Raw genomic sequence first — 26,233 nt, forward strand, 5'->3', positions numbered from 1 at the left:
TCACTGGCCTCAAGCAGATGCCCTATGCAGCTCGACCGAAGAAACTCCAGCTGTACTCGGTTGCATACCGTCTACTCAGAGGTGATCTCTGTCTGACTTACAAGGCCATGTCCAACCCAGAATTGATGGACATGCTCCACCTAAAGAAAACCATATCCCCTTGAGCCACATGCTCCAGGGATCTAAACCTCACCACAACAATAAATAGGACGTGCTGGAGGGATAGATTCCTGTCCCAGAGACTTCCCATGCTCTGGAACAAGATTCCAATCTACATTAGGCAGAGCTCTTTGCTAACCCTCTTCAAGAGAAACCTTGACGAGTGGATGGGAAACAGAAAGTTTACCCCAGGGATCACTTCAATGGCTCTGCTGGAAAGAGGCACAGGGAACTAATCTAAGCGGGCGGCGAAAGCCAACACATTCCAGCTAGGCTTATAAATGCCTTCGGGCAGAAAGCCTAGTACCTACCTATGAACCTATGAACCCATAAAAACTAGACAAAAATTTTATTTCTCTAAGTGGTATTTGCCATGTTATAAGCAAGCTATTTTTTATACCCGAACAAAGTTTCATAAGGGAATACTAAGCTCCACAATTTTAATTTGCCTATGAGAAAGTCAGCACTTTTTAGATATTCATTTTGTATTTCATAAGTAGAGGAGACATTTCACAGAGTTGTTGCACAAATCACCGATTTGCTTTAAGGTTTCGATAATATAATAGATTGCTTACTACTATGGGATCAGAACAAAAGTAAGCCTCATACGAGACTGATTAAAATACAGAAAATACTGAGACAAAATCTCACCAAGCTGAATAAGAGTACATTGGATAATTGACATATATAGGATGTGTTTTAATATCTGAAGGTTTGAAGGCAGACGATGAGAATGTAAAACAAAAATAAAAAAAGGAATTCAAGCAAGGACAAATAACGTCTCCTAGAATGATGCAATATCTTTTGAAGTTCATTCAGAACTTGTCAGTTGTGAATTTGTCATTAAGAAAATTGTTAGATCAATTTTGGAATGGTGTTGGAGTGTGGAGCAAGACTTTTGCTTTGAAATATAACATTTGGTGACTGAAGCCCCCCACATTGAAGTACTTTGTTTTGAACAAATCAGTCACTTTGCAAGAAGTTGCCTACCAAAAAAAACCTTTGCAGTAATTCTGCAAAATAGTAAACTAGTTGCTTAAGGGTAAAGGATAGGATAGGTAGGCTTGGACTGAAAAAAAAGAGTTATTTACCACACTATATGGTAGTAAATAGCTCCATGAACAAATGAAGGGAAAAAAGATGATAATTTAAACAAATTTTAAATAATTGAAAAGTATAAAGTCATCTTACAAACAGTGCAAAGACCATAGTGTATATTGTTGAGATTATAGAGGTATGATTTGCTTATGAAATATGAGCCAGGAAAAGCCATACATAAAGCAGATAAGCTGAGCCATTTGTATTTGCCAGATCTACAGGAGGATTTAATTGGAGAAGAACTGGAAGTAAACTGGAGAATTTCACAGACTGTTTATGATGGAAAAGCCCCATACATTGTAACAGTGCATGTAAAATGATACGGTGATGACAACATTTGAAGTATGGCAATGAGAGTTTCCACAGAAGTCTGCTATGTAAAAAAATGCAAACATAATTTTGTGCATAAAAAAATAAACAAACAGCATACAAGGTTTTCTGTTTAAAACTAATAAAACATATTAATCAGCCAATAATGAAATGTTAACAAGAATACATAAGAAAATGCATAAATCATACTTGAAGAGTGTTGTAATGTAAAAATAGTGCTTGTTATATGTTAGATTGATCAAGAATGTCTCAGCAAACTGAGCAAGAGGTCAAGATTTTTCAGACTACAATGTGTATCATAATAATCACAGATACATATTCATTCTAAGAAGATCATGGAATTGTTTCAGTTTTGTTCTTGTGGATAAATGATATGTATAGATGATTATTTGAATTTCCTAGATTGTCAAGTTAATGGTCAAGTAGTGATATGATTAATAAAAATGATTTTGTAGACTTGAGATTCCTGATGTGGCTATAGCAAACAATGGCATACAGGATCCAAGTATGGTATTTACAAGATTTTCAGAGTATTTTGAATTTCAGTTAGTCCAAAACACGCATCACAAACTCAGAACAATTACAGCACCTGTCATGTAGCTGTGTTACATATATACATACTTACAAATATTCACCTGCAAAATGAATGATTTTTGTCATTTCAATTACTGAGCATCCATAAATTTAAGAGTAGGACACCTACCTCTATCTTTTTACTTCAGACTAAAAACCTGACTTCAGTTAAACAAAGGTAAAGAAATTTCTAAACAAAAATAACACTATGGCCAAAGACCAATATTCTCATTTTCTTTAAAAGAGGGGATTTGAGTGAAAATCCAAGTCTCCGATAGAGAACAAAGCAGAAAAAAGGCATGTAGAATAGAATGTGCAACCCAGATCTTTTCCTTGTTCATAATAAGAACCATTTGCTGTTCAGAAATCAAAGAATTTTATTTAAATTGAATATGTCTTATACCGAATGTGTTGAATACAGACCTGTGTTCATGATGCCTCCAGCAAAGAAGTACACAGGAAAGTGTCTGGAGAGATATAGTCAAATAGGTCTTTCGAAAGGCATCTGCAGAAACCCCAGTAGCAAATCATGAGTGTATTTATAGAAATCTGAAACATCTTGATAGACTGCCTTATAGGGACTTCTCTGTAGACGTTCCCAACACATCACCATTAAAAGTGTCGATAACAGATTTTCCCATGCATTCAGCTAAGCATTCCAAGTTTGACAGACAATTAAAAATGTAAACAAGGCATTCAGACTGCAGCACAGACAAAAATATTTAGAACATTTGAATTTGAATTGCATTTAATGAGCATAGTCTCATTGTAATAATAAAATGTTCTATTTATCTAAAAATAAAATGTATTTGAAATATTTTTGCATTTGACAAATTTCTAAATTGTAAAAACTGTTTCTTACTGCAGTATTGCTCAGAAATGCACAAACTGACGTTAAATATTGTGTTATTAAATACTTCATAGTTATCCATAAAATCTGCTTCAGTATTAGATGGAAGCTGTAATTGTTTTAATAGAGGCATATGTTATATATGTATAGGTTTATGAGATCTGCTGGATCTAGTCTGTGTCAGGATTCAGACATCCTACACCCATTGTCATTATGAAACAGATTCTGATAAAGTTGCTGCATGTATTCTGGAGCCATGTCTTTATTTTTGGATGTCCAAAAAACAAGTGTGAAGCAGAACATTTGTCACTGCTAATTTGCATGAAAAGCTAAGACTACCAACCTTGATTAGGATGTGAAGGACAGAGAGCATTATCTGTCAAAAGTGAGGTAACTAAAAGCTAATATTACTTGTTGGCAGCATTTGGGGATGGATCTACTTCACTTACCCAAACGGCCACATCACAGACTTTCACTTTACCGAGATGAAAGGACCGACAAACCAGAAGAACAACATCCAGAACACTGACTTTCGGCTTGAGGTAAGTAACTGCTTGGCCATACCAAAAAAAAAATGAACAAAGGTAAACCCACCCATGTAGCTGGTTTCACCCCCCCCCCCACATCCCCCTAACTAAATATACCAACTCCGAGCTCGCACTACCGCAGGGGGTAAGGGGCAAAGTTCAACAGGATGGCCAAGCAGTTACTTACCTCGAGTGGAATGTCGGTGTTCCAGATGTCGGTCTTCTGGTTTGTCAGTCCTTTCATCTCTGCAAAGTGAAAGTCGGTGATGTGGCCATTCAGGTAAGTGAAGTAGACCCGTGGGTAGATATATGTGGCTTTGAAGCAGTCCCAGGCTTTTAATGAAAGACTGTTCTTGGTACCAGGTCTCTGTGCCTGCTTCTAGGTTGCATTTTGCCAGTCTTTCTGCTGATAGCAATCAAGGCATTGGGCTGCATATATTTGATCTGATAAACTCTTATATTTTGGGTACTCTGTATGCCCTTAGCAATGAACCAGTAGGAAGCATAAGCTAGGAGATGAAGAGAGTTCTGTTTTGCTCAGGATTCGCCATGACATTCATTATGCCTAGAAAAAGCATGGATTTAGGGCCTTGCTCAAAACATAAAATGTTCAATAGTCCAAGCCAAGGTCCTAAATTTGTAAAGGTTATGGGCATAGTACTGCAAAAAACAGAAACTGAATGAGGATTTGTGTGTAAAGCACAGCAATGGGACTAGCTTTTTTATGAGACTGAAAACTATGATTCAGAATTAAAGCAGATATTTCATGTTGATGACATTGTATCTTTGCACAACATTCTTTAAATTTTCAAAAGGTGCACTTATTGTTATTGTGTGCCTCACTAAACAAAGAATCCTACTTTACCATTCAATTTCTTACTGCAGCAATTTTGTGGAAAAGATCACATAATATGAACCTACTGCCCAGATGTGGTGCATGTTTACCATAAATGTGAATTACTTAAATCAATTTCTAAGGATTACCTGAGATGAGGAGGGAGTTTGAATCTATTTCGAACATCATCAAAACGTCTTCCAAGGTACGGAGTGTCCACAGTGAGGAAGATCCCTTTAAATCCTGCTTGCTCTGCTCTTAGCACCAAAGATTTTGTGACTTCTCGGTCTTTGTAGATGTAAAGCTGCAGCCAGCGAACGGCATCAGGAGCAGCTTCTGCAACTTCCTCAATTGACGATGTTGCCCAGGTACTGAGGATCATTCCTGTTCCTTGGGATCTGCAAGCTGTTCACAAGCAGTACGATGCAGTCAGTTTGCAAAATGTATTACCATATCTTTCAGGACAGAATGCGATGTTCATTTTTAAAACATTTTATATAAATAGCCAAGAGTTCAGAAACAATGTATGGCACATTTTATGTTTCTAGAGTCAGTGCTTATAAAGGTTATTAAATCAATAAATGTTACAGATCAGCAACAAAGCAATCAGAGCACATTTATTAGTTCAAGATTTTAACAGCTCTTAATTTAATAAAAAATTAAATGGCTGTATTGGCATCAGGCTTTCCTAGTTTCCTAATACTGATGTAAGATATCAGAAGGAAAAGTAAATTGTGAAGAAAAAGAACTGGGATATGATGACAGGCATCCTTAGGCCACAAATATACATACTGTAATATTATGTCACCTATAAAGTTTAGTTCAGATCTGGTTGCATCTCCATTTATACCAAATGTAAAACTCAAAAAATGCTGACTCTGTTATGTTAGCATCTAAAATTATACAATAAATTGATATTAGTATTAAAATACTGCGCATACTAATTGGACAGCCAAGTTAGCGTGCCCATTGTAAAATGAGCATATACCAACAGAAAGAAATCCGGCCACTGAAGTATTGCTGAGCGACTGGGCATTCTATTTGAATATGGTCCATAACACCATCCATAAGATATTTTATGACAGACAGGGCTAAATATGAGGAAAATCAGGGACATTCTGCAAAACTGTGGATATGGAGAGGAATGGTCACCAGTAATATGATCAATCACACAGTGATAACCATTCCTCTCAACTGTTCAGTTTTGCAAAATCTCTCTAATTTTTCTCATATGTTCCCTGTTCCTTTTAAAAAGTTTTGTTTCTCCAGTAAATCGATGAGGATTTATATCAGTCATTAATGATGTACATTAGAATTACACCCTTCCTACTTTTCAGACAATGCACATTCCCTACATGAAGAAGTCCCGTTAAGTTACTTTCTCTGCACGGCTAAGCAGACAATTTAAATAAAAAAAAATCCATATGATAGTAAACTGCGTAATGCAGCAGATTAATATATAATATATTAAAAAAAGCTCATGGATGTTCATGTTAGGATACTCCTACAACCAGGGAAAATGGCATACCTAGCAACCTCTTTCTTCTGAAATGGAGATGTCACTCATTCTTTAGTGCCTTCAGTCCTCAATGAGTTGCCAGAAAACCACATCTTTTATGAAGAACAGACCAAAAGTATGACACAAACAATTAAACATTCTGAAAAATCTAAACTAGAAAAAACCCAGAGACAGCAACATACTGTGCAGCCATTCACAATGAGACAGAACATGCACAGTACATGTTTTGTATACTTTTAAATACTTACATTCTTTGGAAAGGATGAATCATTTTTTTTAATAATGCTATTGTATATTAGCAATGATACATTACTGAATGCAGGTAATACAGAATTTATTCACTATCGGCTGTACTTAATTACCCAGTCATGGATTATAGCTAAAATCTCCTTTTTCTTCTTTCGGCTTTTCCCGGTTAGGGGTCGCCACAGAGGATCACCTGTCTGCTCATGATTGGCAGTAGAGTTTAACGGTGTCGAGTCGCCAGCCCGGTGCCCAACCTTCCACAGAAGGCACACACATGCACACAGTCATACCTAGGGCCAATTTAGAGTGTTCAATCCACCTACAGCATGTCTTTGGGATGTGGGAGGAAACCAGAGCACCAGGAGGAAACCCACGCGACCACAGAGAGGACATGCAGACTCCACACAGAAGGCACCCCAGCCGAGGATCGAACTGGAGAACCTCTTGCTGTGAGGTGGCAACGCTAACCGTTGCACCACCGCAGCCGCCCGATTATTGCTAAAATATAAATATTTAAAAATATCTGCTTCACTAAAATAGCTGAGGACTTCATCCAGCTGTCATTTGAATGATGGTTTCCAGGTCTGTGTTCATCTTGCCATCTGGGACTACAAGTGAATTACTGCAAAAGATGAATTCTTGAAAAGCCAGGAGACCACCAAACAAAGGGTTATTTCAGGGTGGGAGCACAGTAAGCAGTAATTGTGGGATCTGGTGTTGAGGTTGAGCAGGTGCAGAAGCAAGAAAGAACAGCCGGAGGCTGCATGAACATATAGGAAGTAGATAGCTGGTCCAATGTTCAGAATATCGGACCTTTGGAATGACAGCACAATCACTCAAAGACTTACTTGACTGAAGAATGATGGCTTTACTTAGTGTAAGATCACTGTATATTGAGGATCAGGAACTTTACACTTTCCCCACTGAACTGTCATCTCAGTGTTTGTATATATAATTATCAGTGAGTGTGGGGGGAGGTGCAGGGGTGGCTTGATCCTCCTACAAAAATACGTGTTATCACTTTATTTTGTTTAATTTTGATTGGATGATGTGCAAACATTTTTGGTCAATCATTTGCCATCCAAAAATGTGTTTTTGACTTAATGTCTGATACTTGTATGATTGGCTAAGGTTCGAACATTTTTCAAGAAACACATCACAGTGAAAGACATTTGACGACCTTTATTAAATTTCATAAACATAACTGTTATCCAATATTTATTAATTAGAATGAACTGAAACACAATATAGCTGATTGAATTCCAGGATCCACATCCAAGTAATGTTGCTCAGGACAGAATGCCTTGCTTATTCTGACCCAGTAAGCAGCATCCATACCTCCAACTCACTTACTATGAAGCAGTGTCTCACTGCTCACTTCATTTACCATTTATTGAATTGTGCATCCCACTTATTTTACTTATGAAGCAGCTTCCCATTGCTCACTGCATTTACCACTTGTTGAATTAACATCCAACCAAAGAAGCAGCTTCCTTACCCCCACTTGCTTAACCAGAGAGGGAACAGAAGAGGGAACACCTGTCCCTCTTCTCTGACCTACGCAAACTGACAAATAGCCACAGCCCCTACTATACCACCAAAAAAGAAGGGAGGAAGGGTGTGTAACAAGTTCACGCCAGAATGTGATTCCTTACTCAGTTACACTGGCATAAGTCGCTTAAACCCCTCCCTAGCCATACCTCATTTCCTCCCAATCATCCCTCTCTTCCCATTTAACCCTTTCCTTCCCCCACCCCCTTTACTCCTCCTAATATGTTTATCTAACCCCACTCTGAAGATGTCACAGGACAAAATGGTTTATTACCAAACCTTATTTGTCCCGGTCCCCTTCAAGAAACACATCACACTGAAAGACATTTGATGACCTTTATTAAATTTCATAAACATAACTGTTATCCAATATTTATTAATTAGAATGAACTGAAACACAATATAGCTGACTGAATTCCAAAATCCACATCCATGTAATGTTGCTCAGGACAGCGTGCCTTGCTCATCCTGACCCAGTAAGCAGCATCCATACCTCCTACTCACTTACTTATGAAGCAGCATCCCACTACTCACTTCATTTACCATTTATTGAATTGCATATCCCACTTATTTACTTATGAAGCAGCATCCCACTACTCACTGCATTTACCATTTATTGAATTGCATATCCCACTTATTTTACTTATGAAGTAGCATCCCATTACTCATGTCATTTACCTAACTTCCAAACAAATAAGCAGCGTCCTTACCCCCACTTGGTTAACCAGAGGGGGAACAGAAGACGGCACATCTGTCCCTCTTCTCCGCCCACCAGCCTAACAAAGCTTTTCCCCCTCTCTCTACTAAAGTCCAACAACCTAACCACCATTAAGTCCTTAGACCAAACATCATTCAGTATACCCCATTCTCACTAACCAAACTGGATCCGCTTCATCACCACCTACAACTCTATCACATATCTAACAATATATACAGTTACCCAAACAACTGAAAACAAACACAGATCCCTTTATTATGCTGATGTAACAAACCATAAACTCATAGCCCAACATAACCACTACACACGACCAATTAATCCAAACCTCCCAACCAATGGAAGCCTCAGAAGGATTAAAAAGACATTACCAGCCACTTGGACAACCAAACCTTAAGCCCACCACCACAAACTGTACATAGGCGACTGCCTAACTTCATGCCACCTTGCATCCCCAATTTACCACCCAACTAAATGTAAGAACCAAAATGAAATTCCATTAATGTCAGTGCAATGACAATCCTGACATCACACCAACTGTACATTCTAAACATGAATTGTTTTAATTGGCCATCATGGCATTTAAACATCTAACCCTTAACAGCAGTCTTATATAATAATCGTCCAAGAGCCATCCAGCCCTTCTTCCAACAATCCTATACAAGCGCAGCACCTGAAGTCATCCTCACCTTCGCTGACCCCAGAAACTTTCTGGAATGACAACCTATAGCCATAACAAATGACACAGAAACTATAAACCCTTGAAATCAAATCTGCAGCCCCAAACATCACAGAAAACCCCATCTTACAGTATTCAATGTTTGTCCATCTACCCACTCAACCCAAGCCAACACATCAAACCACTAAAAACCAACCAAATTCACAATAGCACAATACTATGCTCCTGATTAAGGTGCTGATTGCTAGAAACATCTAACACTTACATAACCTTAATCACCCCCCCAAATCCGTACCTCCTAAGGACCCTTCTGGCTAAACCCTAGTCACAACCGAAAGAAAAGGAATATGGCCAAATTCTGGCAAACTCCAAACCTGCCTTGCTTAAACCCTCTATCACCCACGTAAACAAAGTACCCTACTCCCACAATATACCCAATGCACTCTTATACCTGCAATGCTTCCAACAACCCTACCTACCAAAATCCCTCAAGCCTAAAGAAATGGTCTTTGTGGTACTCATCTAAACCATAACCTAGTATGTAACATCACCAATAGCTACCACGACCTATGAACCATATCAAATTCCTATCACCAGATCAGATCTTGGGCCCCCTACCAACACTGTAACCTGCCTAAATAACTGTAAATGCACCTAAAAACTCCACCCAAAGCGAACATGCCTAACTGCATACCTACCATATTAAAATTACTGGAAGCCTTGTTACTCGCCAATCCCAAAACCAACCCAAACTCAGCTGTTAAATCCATCCCACCGAGGTTCTACCCCAAAATTCCCTTTAATGCCAATGAAACACTTGCTACACACATCCCCCTAATTTGCCTCACACATCCTGAAGCCATCGTAATCTCAAACCACACAAACTTAATGGCCTTAATGAACACCTGGAATCATGTCATTACCTACAATCTCACTGCTTTCCCTGCCAATGTCCCGAACCTCCAATAGCAGCATCCTCTGTCCAATCCACTTACTTTAGGCCTACTTACAAGCTGTGTCCTTTGCCATCTCTGCCAGCCATTCTGTACCTCCATCTCCAAAAAAAATCAAATTAAGCACCTTGCTGTCATGAAAATTGCAATGCTCCTAGATATCAATCTCCATCCACCCAATTATGGATCTACCAATCATATGCTCAGCCCCCATGGTAACAACTGATTCGCTGCCAAGAACATTTGGTCAGTCAAACTGCAACACCAGTGCTTCCAAATCCACCACATTCTATGAACACATTTAGCACAATAAAATAAGGGTCTATATTAGAACACTGAACGTTCAAAATTTCCCATTTTCAATATCTAAGAAACAGAAAAACACATTTTTTCCTAGGGAAAGAATTTGGTTGTCCATTTCTGTTGCTTCTGTATTTTCAGCGCTGTGGCGGAAAGTTATGGGTTGGGTTCAGGTAAGTGTGCAATTGTGTGGATGTGAGGGTTAGGGCGGGTTAGGTGAGTTAGGGTTAGGGCGCGGGTCAGGTAAGTGTGCGATTGTGTGGACGTGAGGGTTAGGGCGGGGTAGGTGAGTTAGGGTTAGGGCGCGGGAGAGGTGACTGTGCAATAGTGACGGACATTAGGATTAGGGTTTGGGTTAAGGTAAGTGGATAGTTAGTGGTGTATGTATAGTTTAGTATAGGGTTAGGTGTAAGAGTTTAGGTGTATGTGTGTGGATTGCTGTTTGTTTGGTGTGCTTGTATTGTGTGTATGTGTTTTGGAACAGCAAATTTTTTCCCTAGGAAAAAATCTGCTGTTCTGAATGTTCGATGTTTTCAATTTTCGATTAATAGGGTTCGATATTAGAACACTCGAAATTTTGAATGTTCGGTGTTCTAATATAGACCCTAAAATAAAGATAAGAATCAACCCCTTACCCTGTGTGTATGAAGCTAGCTGGCCAATCTGGGGACAATGTACCCGACTTTCAACCATAAAAATGTCACTCAAACTACTGTCATTATAAACCACCAATATCTGTATTTAACTACTGCTGCCACTAAATGAACTTAATATATACCACATTTGATCCTAATAAAATTCATTAGTATAACCTTCCAGTTTGCTTACCCAAATACCAATACCCCACCCCATGTGATCATTAGTGCTTTACTACCCAAGCCCAGCCTGGTTCCACATTCCTTATGAATAGTCAGCCCCTGCAACCATCCATCTGCTCTCAACTCCCCCCATTTGGGAGTTAGGGGTCAATGTGTCACTTCCACAATCCTCTTGCCCCAAAATTTACACCACCAGCAAACTAACACTGCCATGGTATCTCACCATTATCATTCACCTGCACCTACCTCCGAGCCAGGAATTTAGCTGTCTTATTTAATAGAGCTGTCCTTCCGGCATTCAACTCCAAACTGCAGCAATCTACTAATCATAATACATTTATGATGTTCTAAGGACTGGTAAAGAATGCAGCATAAATTCCTGCAAATGCTAAACCTTTAGCATAGAGGGTGTTATCTTAAATGACAACAATGAGATTCTATTAATAAATGCTCAACTTCTGTCATTGTCCTCCCTATTTACTGTCCCTGCCAAGAATAGAACAATACTGCATGTCAAGTATTTTAAATCGACTGCTTCTCTACCACTACAACAGTACCTTACTGTACCGTGGTGGTTTCACTTTCAAAAATGTATCCCGGCCTGTCAAAGCAGGCTACAGTCTCCAATTCATTGAAGTCATCAGCACCAATGAATACAGACAGATGTCTGGCCAGTTTCTTCCCCAACTGACATCCACGACTGTCCTAAAACTCATCCATGCTGTGATGTCACCACCCCTGATTCTTCCCCTCCCCGTACAGACAGTAAAAGCTAGAACAAGGAAACATGCATCCGGTCTCCTGCTCTGTGCTGTCCGTGACAGCAGGTGTTGGCACAAAATTGCCCTTAGCGCCTAAACAGTTAGGGAAGTTAGGTATGAAGGGGAATGGGAGATTAGTCAAAGTAGTACAATTAAGGCTTACAAGACACTGTAGTTTAGCCATTCTACGAATTAGCCCATCAGCAACAGTGTCCTAATCACGCAATCTGAGGGACTTTGTAACTCAGCTCTACAGTAAATTGACTTTTGACTTTTGACTAGCATATTGCCTCTGTTGCATGGAACGCTTTCATTATCTTGTAGCGTCAGTCTTGGGGAAAAAAATATGAATAAGTAAATAAAATAAAGGAGGCCAAGATCTGACAATTCCGCTAACCTCTGTACAGTTGAAAGGTATGCCATGACCTTACAGCAACTCCAAAACACCCACTGCATACTACAATCAAAGCTGGTCAACTAACAGGTTTGCTTTAGCGTATTTCCTGAGAGACATGAAGACTGCAACTCAGATGTCTGTTATCTCCTACCATAACTAGCTTCCCTAACCAGAACATTCTGAACATGGATTCGAAGTCTGACTAAACCACTGATTATAGCAATTCAGTACTTCCCCCCACCCCACCCCACCATTACTGCCTTAGCGTGCACCCACGAACAACCATTGTTCAGAGTGCCTCAGAGCCCGCAAAACCCTCTGTCTGCTCAGAAAACCATCAACCAAGCAAGTTCTTTATAGAAGCTACCTTGCCCTCTCTCTCACTCAAAAGTCTGCAAGTGACTTCATTGCTTTACCACGAATCAACTCTATCAAAACTGGCCAAGTATAACCTCTGTATGTCATCTGATGCCTTAAAACCATCCGTCCCTTCAGCTCATAGCAGCTATACCGCAAACACATCACCTCTATCCACTCAGCCAGTGCGAGACACTAGCCAGTTCACAACCCGAAGCCGCCACTCATCTGATTGAAGCCCCCAGGGAATACAACCCAGCAACAAGGGGAACCACTACAGATGCTAACTATTGCTCTTACCACTTGCAAAGTTGTTAAAATGACAGGATTTCTATTAGAAGACATATTCATAAAAGTATCAAGACTGAAAATTAAACACAGGTCCTTTTAAATTAACTGTAATCTCCGCGACCTAGCAGCAGAACAAACCACCAAATCCCTGAAGAACAGACTAAAATGTGAAGACCTGGACATTCTGTACTACATTATAAACCCACATGTCTAAAATGTTTTTCTTATTCCTATTAACATACTTATGAAGCAAAGCACCATTTAGCAATGTTCTCCAAATATATCTACCTTACAAACCCAACAAGATATCGGCTCTGCCTCATGAAAGTTCTGTAGAGTATGAAGTCTTCAAGTCATCTGCATGGCGCTATGTCCAGACTTCTATGACTTGCCGCTGATTAGCTCAACCACCACTTTATTAACATGGCCAGCACTGTGAGGTAATATCTGGCCACTCCACAAAATCAGCATGGTCAAATGTTGTAGACACCAACCCACACTACAGCAAATATGCCCAAAGCCTGCGGGGGAAAAAAAAAAAATGTTTCAACACTGCAAAACTCAATGCACATGCCGCAACAGTCCCAGGAGCCTGAGCCCGAAGCTTTATTCCCAAAAAGACCCCAATTGCAACTGCCACCAACCAATTGTAAAAGTTGAATGAGGGCACCCATACATGCGACCGGCCTTTTTTTTTTTTTTTTTTTTTTTTTTTTTTATTATATATTGCACCGTGCATGCACAGCAGTAACATCCTCCCTGCAGAACTCGCCAAGCTGCTTTATTTACAAAACCTGTAATGTTAAAATTAAATATTCTGCAAAAGTAGAGTGGCATCTGCTAAAGACCTTGTTGCGATTCCAGCCAAGAAAATCTACCAGCCTGAGAAACAGCCATCACGGCACCCTCCAGCCCCCCAAACCACCACTGGAAGAAGCCAAGACAGGTAAATTTTTTTTGTTTTGTATTTATTCTACCGATACAACCACTGGCATACTGTTGTACTTGCCTCACCACTGCAAACACCCAAGGAATCAGGACCTATGTGGCAGATGAGAAAGGCAGCTTAACTTGCTCCATGACAATGGCCATTACTCACGGAGTCCTCCCCCAATGTCTGAATGCCTGCAAACACACAAATGCCATCAAAGAACCCACCCAGCATCCCGAAACCCTATTGACCCACTGCTCCTATTAATGTCCCGTGGCATCACTTCCCCACAGCCCTACCCACCTAGGGGAAAGAGTAAAAAAAAAAACTTTAAAACTTATAGCGTAACCCCATCCACCCACCAACAAAACCAGGCCTCCACTCCATGACTATGCTGGGGCAACCTACCACATCCAGCAACCAACACCAGGCCTCCACTCCGTGACTATGCTGGGGCAACCTACCACAACAGTAAAACAATATTGCCTACATGAAGAGTCTTTTAACTGGCCACAGCAATGCCTCCTCGAAACAAATTAACCATGTAATTAGAATATCCCATGGCTAAATGACACAGTACCTGAACAGCTTAAATACATTTAAACAATGTCAGATGCCTGCTGACAAGTACTCCTGCATAATTCAAAAATGCAAGGGAACTTGTACCAATAATCCCGTAACTACCACCATTAACCCAAAACCTACCTATACTCTGGAATACCTACAGGTTGTCTCGGACGTAGTACTTGCCTTAGCAAGTTCACTCCAAAATGTGATTCCTTACTCAGTTACACTTGCATAAGCCCCTTAAGCCCTTCTCTATCCATACCTCATTTCTTCCCAATCATCCCTCTCTTCTCATTTAACCGCCCCCCCCCCCCCCAACCTCTTTACTCTTCCTAATATGTTTATCTAACCCCACTCTGAAGATGTCCCAGGACAAAATGGTTTGTTACCAAAACTCATTTGTTTGATCATTTGCCATTCAAAAATGTGATTTTTGACTTTGTGTCTGAAACCTATATGTAAAAGTAAATATAAAAGAGAGAGAGAGAGAGACAGAGATTTTTTTGTGTGTGTGTGTGTGTGTGTGTGTGTGAAGATTTTCAAGAACTGCAGCTAGCTGGGTCTTCGTAAGTTAGGTGTTTCATGGGAATCAAGACCTTCCATAGAAATATCTGACTTAATTTCATTGGTTGCATAGCATTAGGTTACATCTGTCTGTCTATTTGAATATGCTACCTTGATTTAATAGTACTGGTAACTTAATTTTGAGTTATATCTTATAGGTGGTTTTGAATGTGATTTATTAGTAGGTAAGTATTTAACTGTCATAGCACAGTTTCACCCTTGAAAGCATTTTAGGTGGAAGCACAAGTCTACAAAATTAATTTGAAATTAAATATTTGATGTCACCTCATCATGGCCTGATTTTGGAATTAGTTGTTTACCAAAGTATTTTGCTATCTTTAGTCTTAATCTTTAAGTAATGCAGGTTGAAATGAGTAAGGCTAGTCTACCTTAACTGATGACAACTTAGAGGTTACAGTTAAATATATAATTACTGACTCCTATGCATGCTGATAAATTAATTATATGACAAGAGTACTCTGCCTATATTATTGAGCCAGCTATGTCACTCATATTAATCTAATAAAGCTGCATTTACTTATTTTTCTTATACAATCCTCTATCAGTCAATCATTGTTGCAAATTACATAAAGACTATTCTCAAATGCCTGTTAAAAGTAAAGTTGCAACACTAATTTCCATTGTTAACATGTTCTGTCACTGTAGATCATAAATCACTGACTTGTTACTTTGGGGGAGGGTATGTCTATAGCCTTTGCTATTTGTGTACTCTGAATTCAACCAGGAAGCCTTAAAGTACTCTCAGCCAAAACTGCTGAAGAATTTAAATTGAAATATTTGGGATTTTGTATGGCCAAGTGTAAAAAAGATTAATTTTATTCCTTGATTACAACACCGTAGTGTAAAAGCTTCACTACAGCTACAAAATGCTAACTAAAATGCGTGGTATGGCTGCACACTGCATGTTACCTACTAGAGACCTATATCTGCAAATGCCAGCTAGCATCAAGTCAGACACAACTAGAATACAACAATATTCTGCTAGCACGGGTTCTAACAGGTAGCTTTTGCCCTTCTCTATTTTCAACTGCTGAGATTACAGACACATGGGTATATACACATGCACACACATACACTTTATATATACTAAATAATAGCTACAGTAAATTATTGTGTTATCAGTTTATCAGATACTTTAGGCAGATAAATAGATTATACATACACTGTCAACTAATTGATGTAATGAAATGGAAGGAGCTGGAGACAATAATACAAAATTCCTAAATATTCTGGATGAGCTCCCCATAAGTACAAACTTCCTCTTCAAGTTAAGCAGTGTGACACACTGTCTGCATTTAAAAAGGAGCTGATTAACTGGAGCGATGTTCATAAATTCACCCCTGATATGACTCCCCTCACCTTCCTTGTAAAGAAAGGCAAGGCCTAAGGGTGTGTACTGGCAAAGCAGAAATAGCATTGTAGCTCAGTTTCCTTGTAACTCCTAAGGCCCTATAAGAGACTGTGGATATTTTACATGCCTAACATTTCCAGTGGATGTTTGAGCAAATGTTGCCTTCATTGGTGCCTCTGTGAAACACATTCCAATCTCTCACCAGTCTGGCTCCACAACCCATGAAGTCCAGGTCTGTGATACGGTCATACAAACGTGTTTAGACACAGACCATCCCAACTCAGACTGCATAGAACATTGATAAGACAGTATCACTATCCCCTGTGGCCACACCACCTGCCTCCCCTTACTGCTGGCATCCTTTAGGTTGAGGCTGCATGTGCATGGCTGCTAGTGCAGCTCTACAGCAAAGCAGTGAGGATGCCTTACTTTGCTACTCATACGTGATGCATTCCAGTCACCTGTAGCCACATGACCTGCCACTTGTGCCTTGACCATCGTATAGGTCACCAGTGATGATTTTCATCAGGCTCAACACATGGAATGCCCCTTCAGGGTACATGCACAGTGAGTATCAGCAATGGTAATGCTGTGTCAGATCAAATTCACGAAAAGAAGATGTGAGTGCTGACTTTCTGCTACCACCCAGAATACAACTAACTTGTGGGAGTATGGTTGTGTCTGATGCATAGCATGGTCAGTCCATGTACTCCCCCGCAGATCCTGGCTGTGATACAGCAGGCATTATTTTATTCTGTAATTTCTGTGCCATGGCCTACAGCTGTGGGCCAGATACTACCTCTTTGCCAGTACTGTAATATATTACACCAGCTTCCTGCTAAGAGTTCTTTCTTTGAATCTCTACCTTGTCTCTGTGCTGCTGGTATAAATAGAATGGAAGGCATGGCCAAGATGTTCTCCTGCTGCTCCAACTGTTTGTGCTATGCCATTTGTGCATAAAGGCACACACAATAATACTGCTGTTACAAGTGTCTAGGTTTTATTGCCAAACCCTGTCTGAGGTGCCTGGACAATAGGAACATCATTTCAGTATTCCACTTACATACTGCACTATATTTCACATTTTGTTTGGTCTGGGATTGCTTATTGGGGTCATCAACCAACAATGTAGGGCATACCTGGCATCTCCTGCAACACACATCATATAACAGATTATAAGTGGCCTGAATGCTGTTTGCATTAGTGTGTGTGTGTGTGTGTGTGTGTGTGTGTGTGTGTGTGTGTGTGTGTGTGTGTGTGTGTGTGTGTGTGTGTGTGCGCGCGCGTGTGTGTGCGTGTGCATATATGTGATAACCAACCATATAACTCCCACTGCAGGAACTTTTGGTATAATTTTGGCATGTGCCAAATGTGTAAATCACGTGATCTGGTTGGGAGGTGGGTGGACACAATATAAATAATGCTCTGGGCATTACAGACTACATTTCAGTTAGTGGATAGTGGTCTTTCTAGACCGGGCGGAGTTTTGATAGTAATATGTGTGTGTAATCTTTGACTCCCATGACCTCAGAAAAAAAAGAGCTATGTTGTAAAAAATGCACATGGTACTGTTTCACTAATCTGGTGTTCTGAAGAACCAGAACACAGCAACAGACATGACAGAAAGCACACATAAGGCCACAGAGATTCCAACAAATGCAACTCAAACAACTTGAAACGTAATAGTGCTTTCATTTTATTTTATAATAAGACTTCTTCAGATGAAGAGAAACAAATGCACACTGTTTAAATACAATTCTAAAAGGTCATGTGACAACTTTTTTTAAAATCATGTGATCAGCTTAAAATCATGTGACAGCCAAATCCCCTGAACAATAATTTATTCAATAAAATAAAAATTGAAGTAAACAAAAATCAAAAGCTGAATATATGAATACATAAACCTGTAAAGTTTATTTTACCATACAATAATAAATAGTTTTATGTAAGAGCAATCATTAAATAATAAATGCTATAATGAGAAAATCTGTCTGATAAAACGGTAACAATATCGTCTTTTAATAGAAGTCTGGTCATTAATCCCTGACCTTGAACTTGAATTAAACGTGAGCTGTCAATATAACTCATGTTCTTCCAACTAAAGTTGTCATAGGCTGCCATATTCACTAGGGGTTACCTTTTCCATGACTGAAAATTTAAAAACATAGTCTGGCCATTCCATTAAGTGTTTGGCTAGGGCATTGCTTGTTTTTCTTTCTTAATGTCATATATATATATATATATATATATATATATATATTAATATATATATATATATATATATATATATATACATATATATATATATATATGGTTCCTCTTCTAACCATCGAAATTTCAAAATATCGAAATTTTGATCATCGAGACCAGAACATCGAATTTTGAAGCATCAAAGTTTACAAGTGTAACCAAAAAAAAAGAAAAATACATTTTAACAATTGTATGCAGGTGGGCTTCACCCCCCTGCACCCTCCATGTGGGGGGCTGCGCCACCCACACACCCCCTACTTTAATATTCCAACTCAGAGACTGCACCACAGTGGAGTAAAGGGAAATCTCCCGTTTAGCGCTATATGCAGAAGCGCTAAACGGGAGATTTTCTGTACCCTATCTATAATGCCATCACACAGATGGCACATAGACGCACACAGTATGCAGGGCACCTTGGTGCCCTGCAAAAACACAAACATTTTCCCACCTACACTTACCTTTTTCTTCCCCTTCAAACCTTCGATGTTTTAAAACTCGATGTTCTGGTCTCGATGATCTGAAATTCGATGTTTTAAACATTCGATGGTTTGAAGGGGAACCATATAAATATATATATATATATATATATATATATATACACACACACACACACACACACACACTGATATTCAGCTTTTGATTTTTACTTCAATTTTTAACTTACTGAATATGTTGCCTTAATGCATGATTTGTTCAGGGGATTTGGCTGTCACATGATTTAAAGCTGATCACATGATTTTAAAAATTTTTGGCTGTCACATGATTTTAAGTTGATTACATGATTTTAAAAAAGTTGTCACATGACCTTTTAGAATTGTATTTAAACAATGTGTGTTTGGTTCACTTCATCTGAAGATGTTTTATTATAAAATAAAACTAAAGTGATAATATTACATTTCAAGTTGTTTGAGCTGGATTTGTCAGTTTGTCTTCTGTTTTGGTTTAGTACAGTAACAGGCATCCCACTGTAATTCTGCTTGCAAGTGACACAGTTTGACTAGGTACCTTATAGTCTACTTAGCCACACAAAAACAGTTCAGAACCTGCTAGTCTGTAAGCTGATGCAATGTCAGATGCTGGCTACACCTCCTGCATTGGAGCAAATAGCCACAATATGCACCATTGCAGGCACTGGTTCAGGTGTCAGCCTCTAATACATGCTACGCTGTTACTGCATATCCTATCATGTACCCTACAAATCTCAGTGTTCAAAATGGCAATGCAGAGCCACACAGGATGTCTATTTTATACTTTTCCAAATTCAACCATAATTCTTCTGCTGTTGTTTGTATAGTCTTGTGTGCCACGTTTGCATTAGATTTCTCATTTACATTTCATTGTGTAGGAATTAGTATGTTTTGCATACCATGCTATTTTGACCCTTCTGTGACTGCACTAATTGTGTATTAAAATCACCCACACCTAGTATATGGCTGCTGCCTGTGCTAATTTACACTGCACACTCTGCAAAATGTCTATGAATTCTACTCAGAGTGTTATAAACAGTTAAGACAATTATTAAGGCTAAGGGCTTAGATCAGTGATTTTCAAATTGTTATGTGCTGGTGAAATGCTACAGAAGCTATTCAGACTACTTACAAAAACCCACACATTCCACCAGCTAAGGCCATCTAATTTTATAAGGCATCACATTTTAAGCTAATGGTACTGACTTATAAAAATTGCAAAATAATGTCTTCCATGTAAATTATTTAAATTGTATAATAAACATAACCTAGTTGACCTTTCTCCCTTGAAAATATTAGTATCATTTGGTACTATACACTGACATATAGGCAAAGTTATCCAGACTTTTATGTTCCATTTTACAAAATTTGAGGCTACTCGTAGCAAAGAGAGCGCAAATTGAAGCCTGATGAAAAGTCTTCCATGCATATGGGTTTTCTGGCGGGTTTATATGACCAGATTGAAACTTTAGTTAGTCGAATAAAGATCGATCTGGTAATATTGAAATCCAAAAACCGCGAACGGCCAATTTCACGTGGAAAAAGAATCCCCTTGGCCGCAAGAAAAAAAAAACTTTTAAACCCAAATTAAATGGGGGGCTTCACCTCCCACACCCCCCCAACTAAATATACCAACTCTGAGATCGCTGTACATTGGAGAAAAGGGCAAAATCCACATAACGGCCAAGGGAATTCTTTCCCTGCGTCAAATCGGCCATTCTTGGTTTTTGGATTTCGATATTACCAGATCGATCTTTAGTTATTCGACAAAGTAAAGTTTCAATCTAGTAACATAGACCCTTTTTGGCATAATTGGGTGCTATTGTTTTTACATGGTTCTCCTTGTGCACTAAAATATTCATTTGGAATGTTGGGAATTATTTTTCCTTTGTTATATGTTATTTTCAGACCATTTTCTGAATCTTGTTAAAACATATCAGCCAAACGGAGTACTTCATTGTCAGCCTCTTGTGTATGATTTTCTCAAGATTTTACAAAAAAGTGTAGGCAAAGTCATACACCCATTTTCATTCCTACAGCAGTATCAAGAGGATGGTAATGATGCTACTAAGGGGCTTTTTCTGGCTAGAGGGAGAAAACAACCTTTCTAATATGGGCTGTGTAAGCGAGTAAATGGTAGAGATCCCCACACAACTACAAATATATATATATATATATATATATATATATATATATATATATATATTCAGATATAAGTGTAGTATATTTTATCTATGACACACTTCTTCATCTAAAACACAAATGACTGAATCAGATTTGATATTAAAGTATGTAAGGCTAAAGAAAATTACTATCTGTGTATTTTTGATCATAGAAATTACAATACAAGTCAGTGTTGATCAGTATTTGTACCTTACTAATTCCCACTGTTATGTTGAATCTCTGGCTCCAGAAGTTTGTGTTTGTGTTCCTATAGTGATTCACTCTCTGAGTGATTTTGTCTTTTCTCTGTGGTTGTTACTCTTCATTAAGTGTATTTAATTAAGGGGAGCGTGAATGATCTTAGTGGTATTTAATATATTATAATAAAATATAACATAATTGACATATTCATATTCCTGTAGTCCCCTCAATATTTGGGATACCAAAGGCACACAAGTCCATTTCAGACCCTCCCTGATGCCCATTGTGGCAGCAAGTGTTCCAAAAAATATCCCCTGGCCGTATTTATCGGCAGAAACTTGAAACTTTACATCACAAAACACATTTATTTATTAAGAGTTTCTTGTGATTTCTTAAGAGATATCAAATCATAAATGGTGCAGGGAAGACCTGATTTTCATAACTATTGATGTTACTGACTTATTTTCATCTATACCTCACCAATAAGGACTGGAGCTATTTGAACAGAGACTAAAATACTGTAACTTCCTATCCAACACAGATATCAGGCTAGTACCTGACTTCATGGAAATTGGTTGGACATCAACTACCAGTTCTTTGAAGGAGAATTCTACAAACAAATTCAAGGGGTGGCAATTGGGGTGCATGTGCCCCCACCTATGCGAATACAGTGTTGTGGACTTGAGAGAAGGACCACATTTTTATCTCTCCACTTGCTGGTTATTGGCTTTGTTATTCCAGGTTCCTGGAAGGCAGGTGCATATTGTGGTCTGGCACAATGGACAAGTTACATTTAAAATACATCCAGTCTGCTCCTCACTTTTTCGTCATTCACACACCATGTTTCAGATGATGAAGTTAACTTCTTAGACATCACACTTAGAAAAAGGAGGTTTTAAAGAAAATTTTGTTCAAACCTGTACTATAAGCCAACTCTTTACAACTTTTCTCTTAATTACAATAGTAACAACCCACACTTCCAAAAAAGAAGCTTGGTGAAGGGCCAGTATATTAGACTGGCATGTATGACTTCTGATTTCTGACACTTTATCATGCAAAGCAATAACCTATGTGGGGTGTTTTTAAAACTGTTACCCTACAAAACCTTTAGAAACTACCCAAGATAAAATAACAAATGCTTGGGGCCAACAATCCAAACAAATGTTATGACTAGGGAAGGAATATGCTGTTGTTAAGAAGACTAAGGGTGCAAACCACAATGGCAATGACATTAAAATACAACAATGAATCTGGAAGGAAAAAAAATATTTTAAACAAAAACTGGAACATATTTTCCCACTTTCCAGAAGTAACAGGACATTTGGGTGATCAACCACTTATAATATACAAAACAGGCAAAAACTTTAAAAAGAAGATTGAAAGAGAGATGGAAAGCATCTCCGTGACAAACAAAAAGCGGGGAACACACAAATGTTGATTTTGCACTAGTGCAAGTATATTTTGGAAGGCAGCAACATGACTATTTCCTTCCGTAACAAAACCTACATGTCTAGTAAACATTTTATTTGTGTAAGTACTGGTCTTATATATGTGGCCAACTCTTTGTCATGCACCTTTTTTACACTGTAAAAACAGAAAGAACACTAAGAAGGCAATTTTATAAGCACATGTATGACATTGTTATCAAAAAAGGTACAGACACAGTTTACAAGCATTCCCTTATATGTAAGACCTCGGGTTTTAAGCTTTTTGAATTGGACAGTGTTCCCATTAATAAAACAGCTGGTCCCTGGGAATTCAGGATTGAGTACAGGGGACTAATTTGGCAGCTAAACTTAGAGTCTGGTTCCCTCCAGGACAATGACAATATATCAATATCCAGCGTACTGAAGATGAGGGGTGCAAAATTATAACTTTTAATCATGTACATGACAAAATGCATTATATTTAAATATTTTTACATTTTTTTAGCATTCAGTTTATTTACTTTTTTAATATATATTTTTCTAGTGTGATATCACGTAACTTTTTTTTATAATATTTGATGTTGGATTGCAAGTTTCTTGTCAGTTCTGATAAAGTCCTGACTGCTCTAATGGCAAAAGAGCTTAAGTATGACTTCATTGGAGAATATTACCCTATTTCTGAGTGTTTGGACTTAGTCTAGCACAGTATTTCACAGTTATCAATGTTCATATTAGTGTATTTAAGGGATGATTTACATAAGTGTACTGTGTCAGCAATTTTGATCATGTGACTAACTGCATTTCATATAAATGAGGTGAATTATTGAGTTTTCACTATTTCTGATGAAGTTCTTGTTTCACATTAAAGAGTGAAAGCATACCACAGTATTCCAGGTCTGGCCTCTGTCTCCATTCAAAAGTGCTTTTTCTTAGATAGTTGTCTGTTATACTTAGGCAGGATTCTAATTTCAATGATTTTAAGATATGTGTAAATGTATATATAAGGGTATATTGAATTTCATTGAAACACCTAAATGTTTGGGTTTTATGAAAAAGTGTAGGCAAAGTAATACACCCATTTTTATTCCTACAACAGTATCCAGAGGATGGTAAGCCAGGAAACTTCTACAGCAAACATCAACATACTCCTACACATGTGCCAAGCAAAATATAACTTAAAAAAAACAGAATAAAAGACTGTTTTTGCCTGCGCACCCATCTGAGGGGCACACCCTGCTAGCTATGACTAGTAATTCCAAAATCCCACAATGTTGGTGAAAGGGCATATTTCCTAACCATAATAATTGTGCAGTCTTATGCACCTGTCGAGCATCTATGTAGTCAACTACATTTTGTTGATGAAACAGATGTTGATGAAGGGGGAGATTTGATGAAATTCAGTTCCCCCATATCTATATATGTATTGATACATCTATATCTAAATATGGATACATTCACACATGCACACACATATCTATATTTATATCTATCTATATATATATATACACACACACACACACACAAATATATATATATATATATATATATATATACACATATATATATATACATATATATATATATATATATATATATATATGAGTCTACTTTAAAATATTGAATACTTACATTGTCAAATCCCATTTAATTCAACCTCACTTCATCAGCTCTCATTATATCGAGCTCCCAGAGCTACAAAAAGGAACCCTGGGAAAGAAAACACTTGGCCACCATAGTGAACTTTGCCCTTCCTCCGCTGTAATGCGATCTTGGAGTTGGTACATTTAGTTGTCGGAGGGTTATTTTTGTTTTTCTGTTTGTTGTTCTGTCCTGGTGGTCGAGTGGTTCTTTTCCCAGGGTTTTTGGTAGGTAGTTCTTGGAGTTCGATATAATGAGAGTTGATGAAGTGAAGTTCGAGTAAATGGGGTTCGATAAAGTTAGTATTTGATAATTTGAAGTAAATCCATATATATATCTATCTATCTATCTATATATATATATATATATATATATATATATATATATATATATAGATACATACGTATATATATATATATATATATATATATATATATATATATGGTTTATTATCATGTTCTTGACACAAAGGCACAAGCGAGTCCACCTGCGTGAGTCCTGAATTGTGAATGTTGTAATGGATGATGGAATTTCATTTTTTATAAACGGTGGAGGATTGGCAAGTTAAGAGAGGAATGTATGTGATTTATGAGTTAGTGGTTAATAGAGGAGATACAAGAATCTTTATATATATTGTGTCAGTAGTGTTTGCTGTAGAAGTTAATATGGAAAGGAAACAGAAGCTGAACTGTGATAACTGTAGGCCAATATCTTTGTTAACCTCTACTTTAGCTTGTTTGTATCTTACAGAAGGCTTGCATGGAATAGTAGGAGGCTGGAAGTTTCATGAATATTATGCTTAGTGAAAGATTTTATGTAGAAATTATAGGTATGAGGGAATGTGGGTCTATTACTGAAACTGCACATCAAAAAAGCCCGTGATTCTGTTTCTCATAATTATTATACATGTTGACACTATTGGGTTTTGGTAATAAAATTGAGAAATGGATTAAAATGATATATGACAATTCTTAAATGATACCAGTGAGTAATGGGTATGTAAGCAAGAGAGTTGTCATGAAAAGAAGAGTACATTAAGGCTGACACTTGAACACATAGTTATTTTGCCTGTGTACAGTCTGAAATAAACTATGTAAAGAAAAAAATGGGAGGTGTGATTTGTTTGGGTCTACTTCTGTTCACTGAAAACTCATTTCATTGAATTTCATTTCATCGGGACCAAATCACTGAAAGCTCAAATTGCCGAAAACTCATTTGACTGAATTTCATTTCACTGAAAGCTTACAAAGCTAAATTTCAATACACTACATTTTAAATCATAGACATGCACACTTACAACACCAGTGACTAACTCTTTCCACAACTTAAAAACTACTTACTCTCTTAACGCAAACCATATAGTATAAAACCAAACTAGGTGGGGGGGGGGGGCTGTGCCCCCAACATCCCCCTTAACTATACATTTATATATATATATATATATATATATATATATATATATATATATATATATATATATATATATATATCTATATATATATATATATATATTAACTCCAGGATGGCACTACAGTGGAGAAATGGTCATAAACCTTTTACTTGCCTTACAGTACTCTACACACGGCCACTACTAAAATTTGGTGAAATGAGTTTCGGTCAAATGAGTTTTCGGTAATTTGAGCTTTCAGAGACTTGGTCCCGGTGAAATGAAATTCAGTGAAATGAGTTTTCGA

General features: G+C 38.0%; 1 protein-coding gene across 1 annotated transcript in view; it reads right to left on the minus strand.

Moving 5' to 3' along the window:
- Positions 1 to 26,233, minus strand: part of HAO1 (hydroxyacid oxidase 1) — a 739,548-nt gene that overhangs the window by 262,970 nt on the left and 450,345 nt on the right. Inside the window, exon 3 of the mRNA XM_044056547.1 lies at positions 4,522 to 4,777. Within this exon, the coding sequence (XP_043912482.1) occupies positions 4,522 to 4,777 (256 nt within the window). The remainder of the gene's footprint in view (positions 1 to 4,521; positions 4,778 to 26,233) is intronic.

The sequence above is a fragment of the Protopterus annectens genome, chromosome 1.part2 (genome assembly GCF_019279795.1).
Source record: "Protopterus annectens isolate FY-2018-M chromosome 1.part2, PAN1.0, whole genome shotgun sequence".
Classification (NCBI taxonomy): domain Eukaryota; kingdom Metazoa; phylum Chordata; order Ceratodontiformes; family Protopteridae; genus Protopterus; species Protopterus annectens.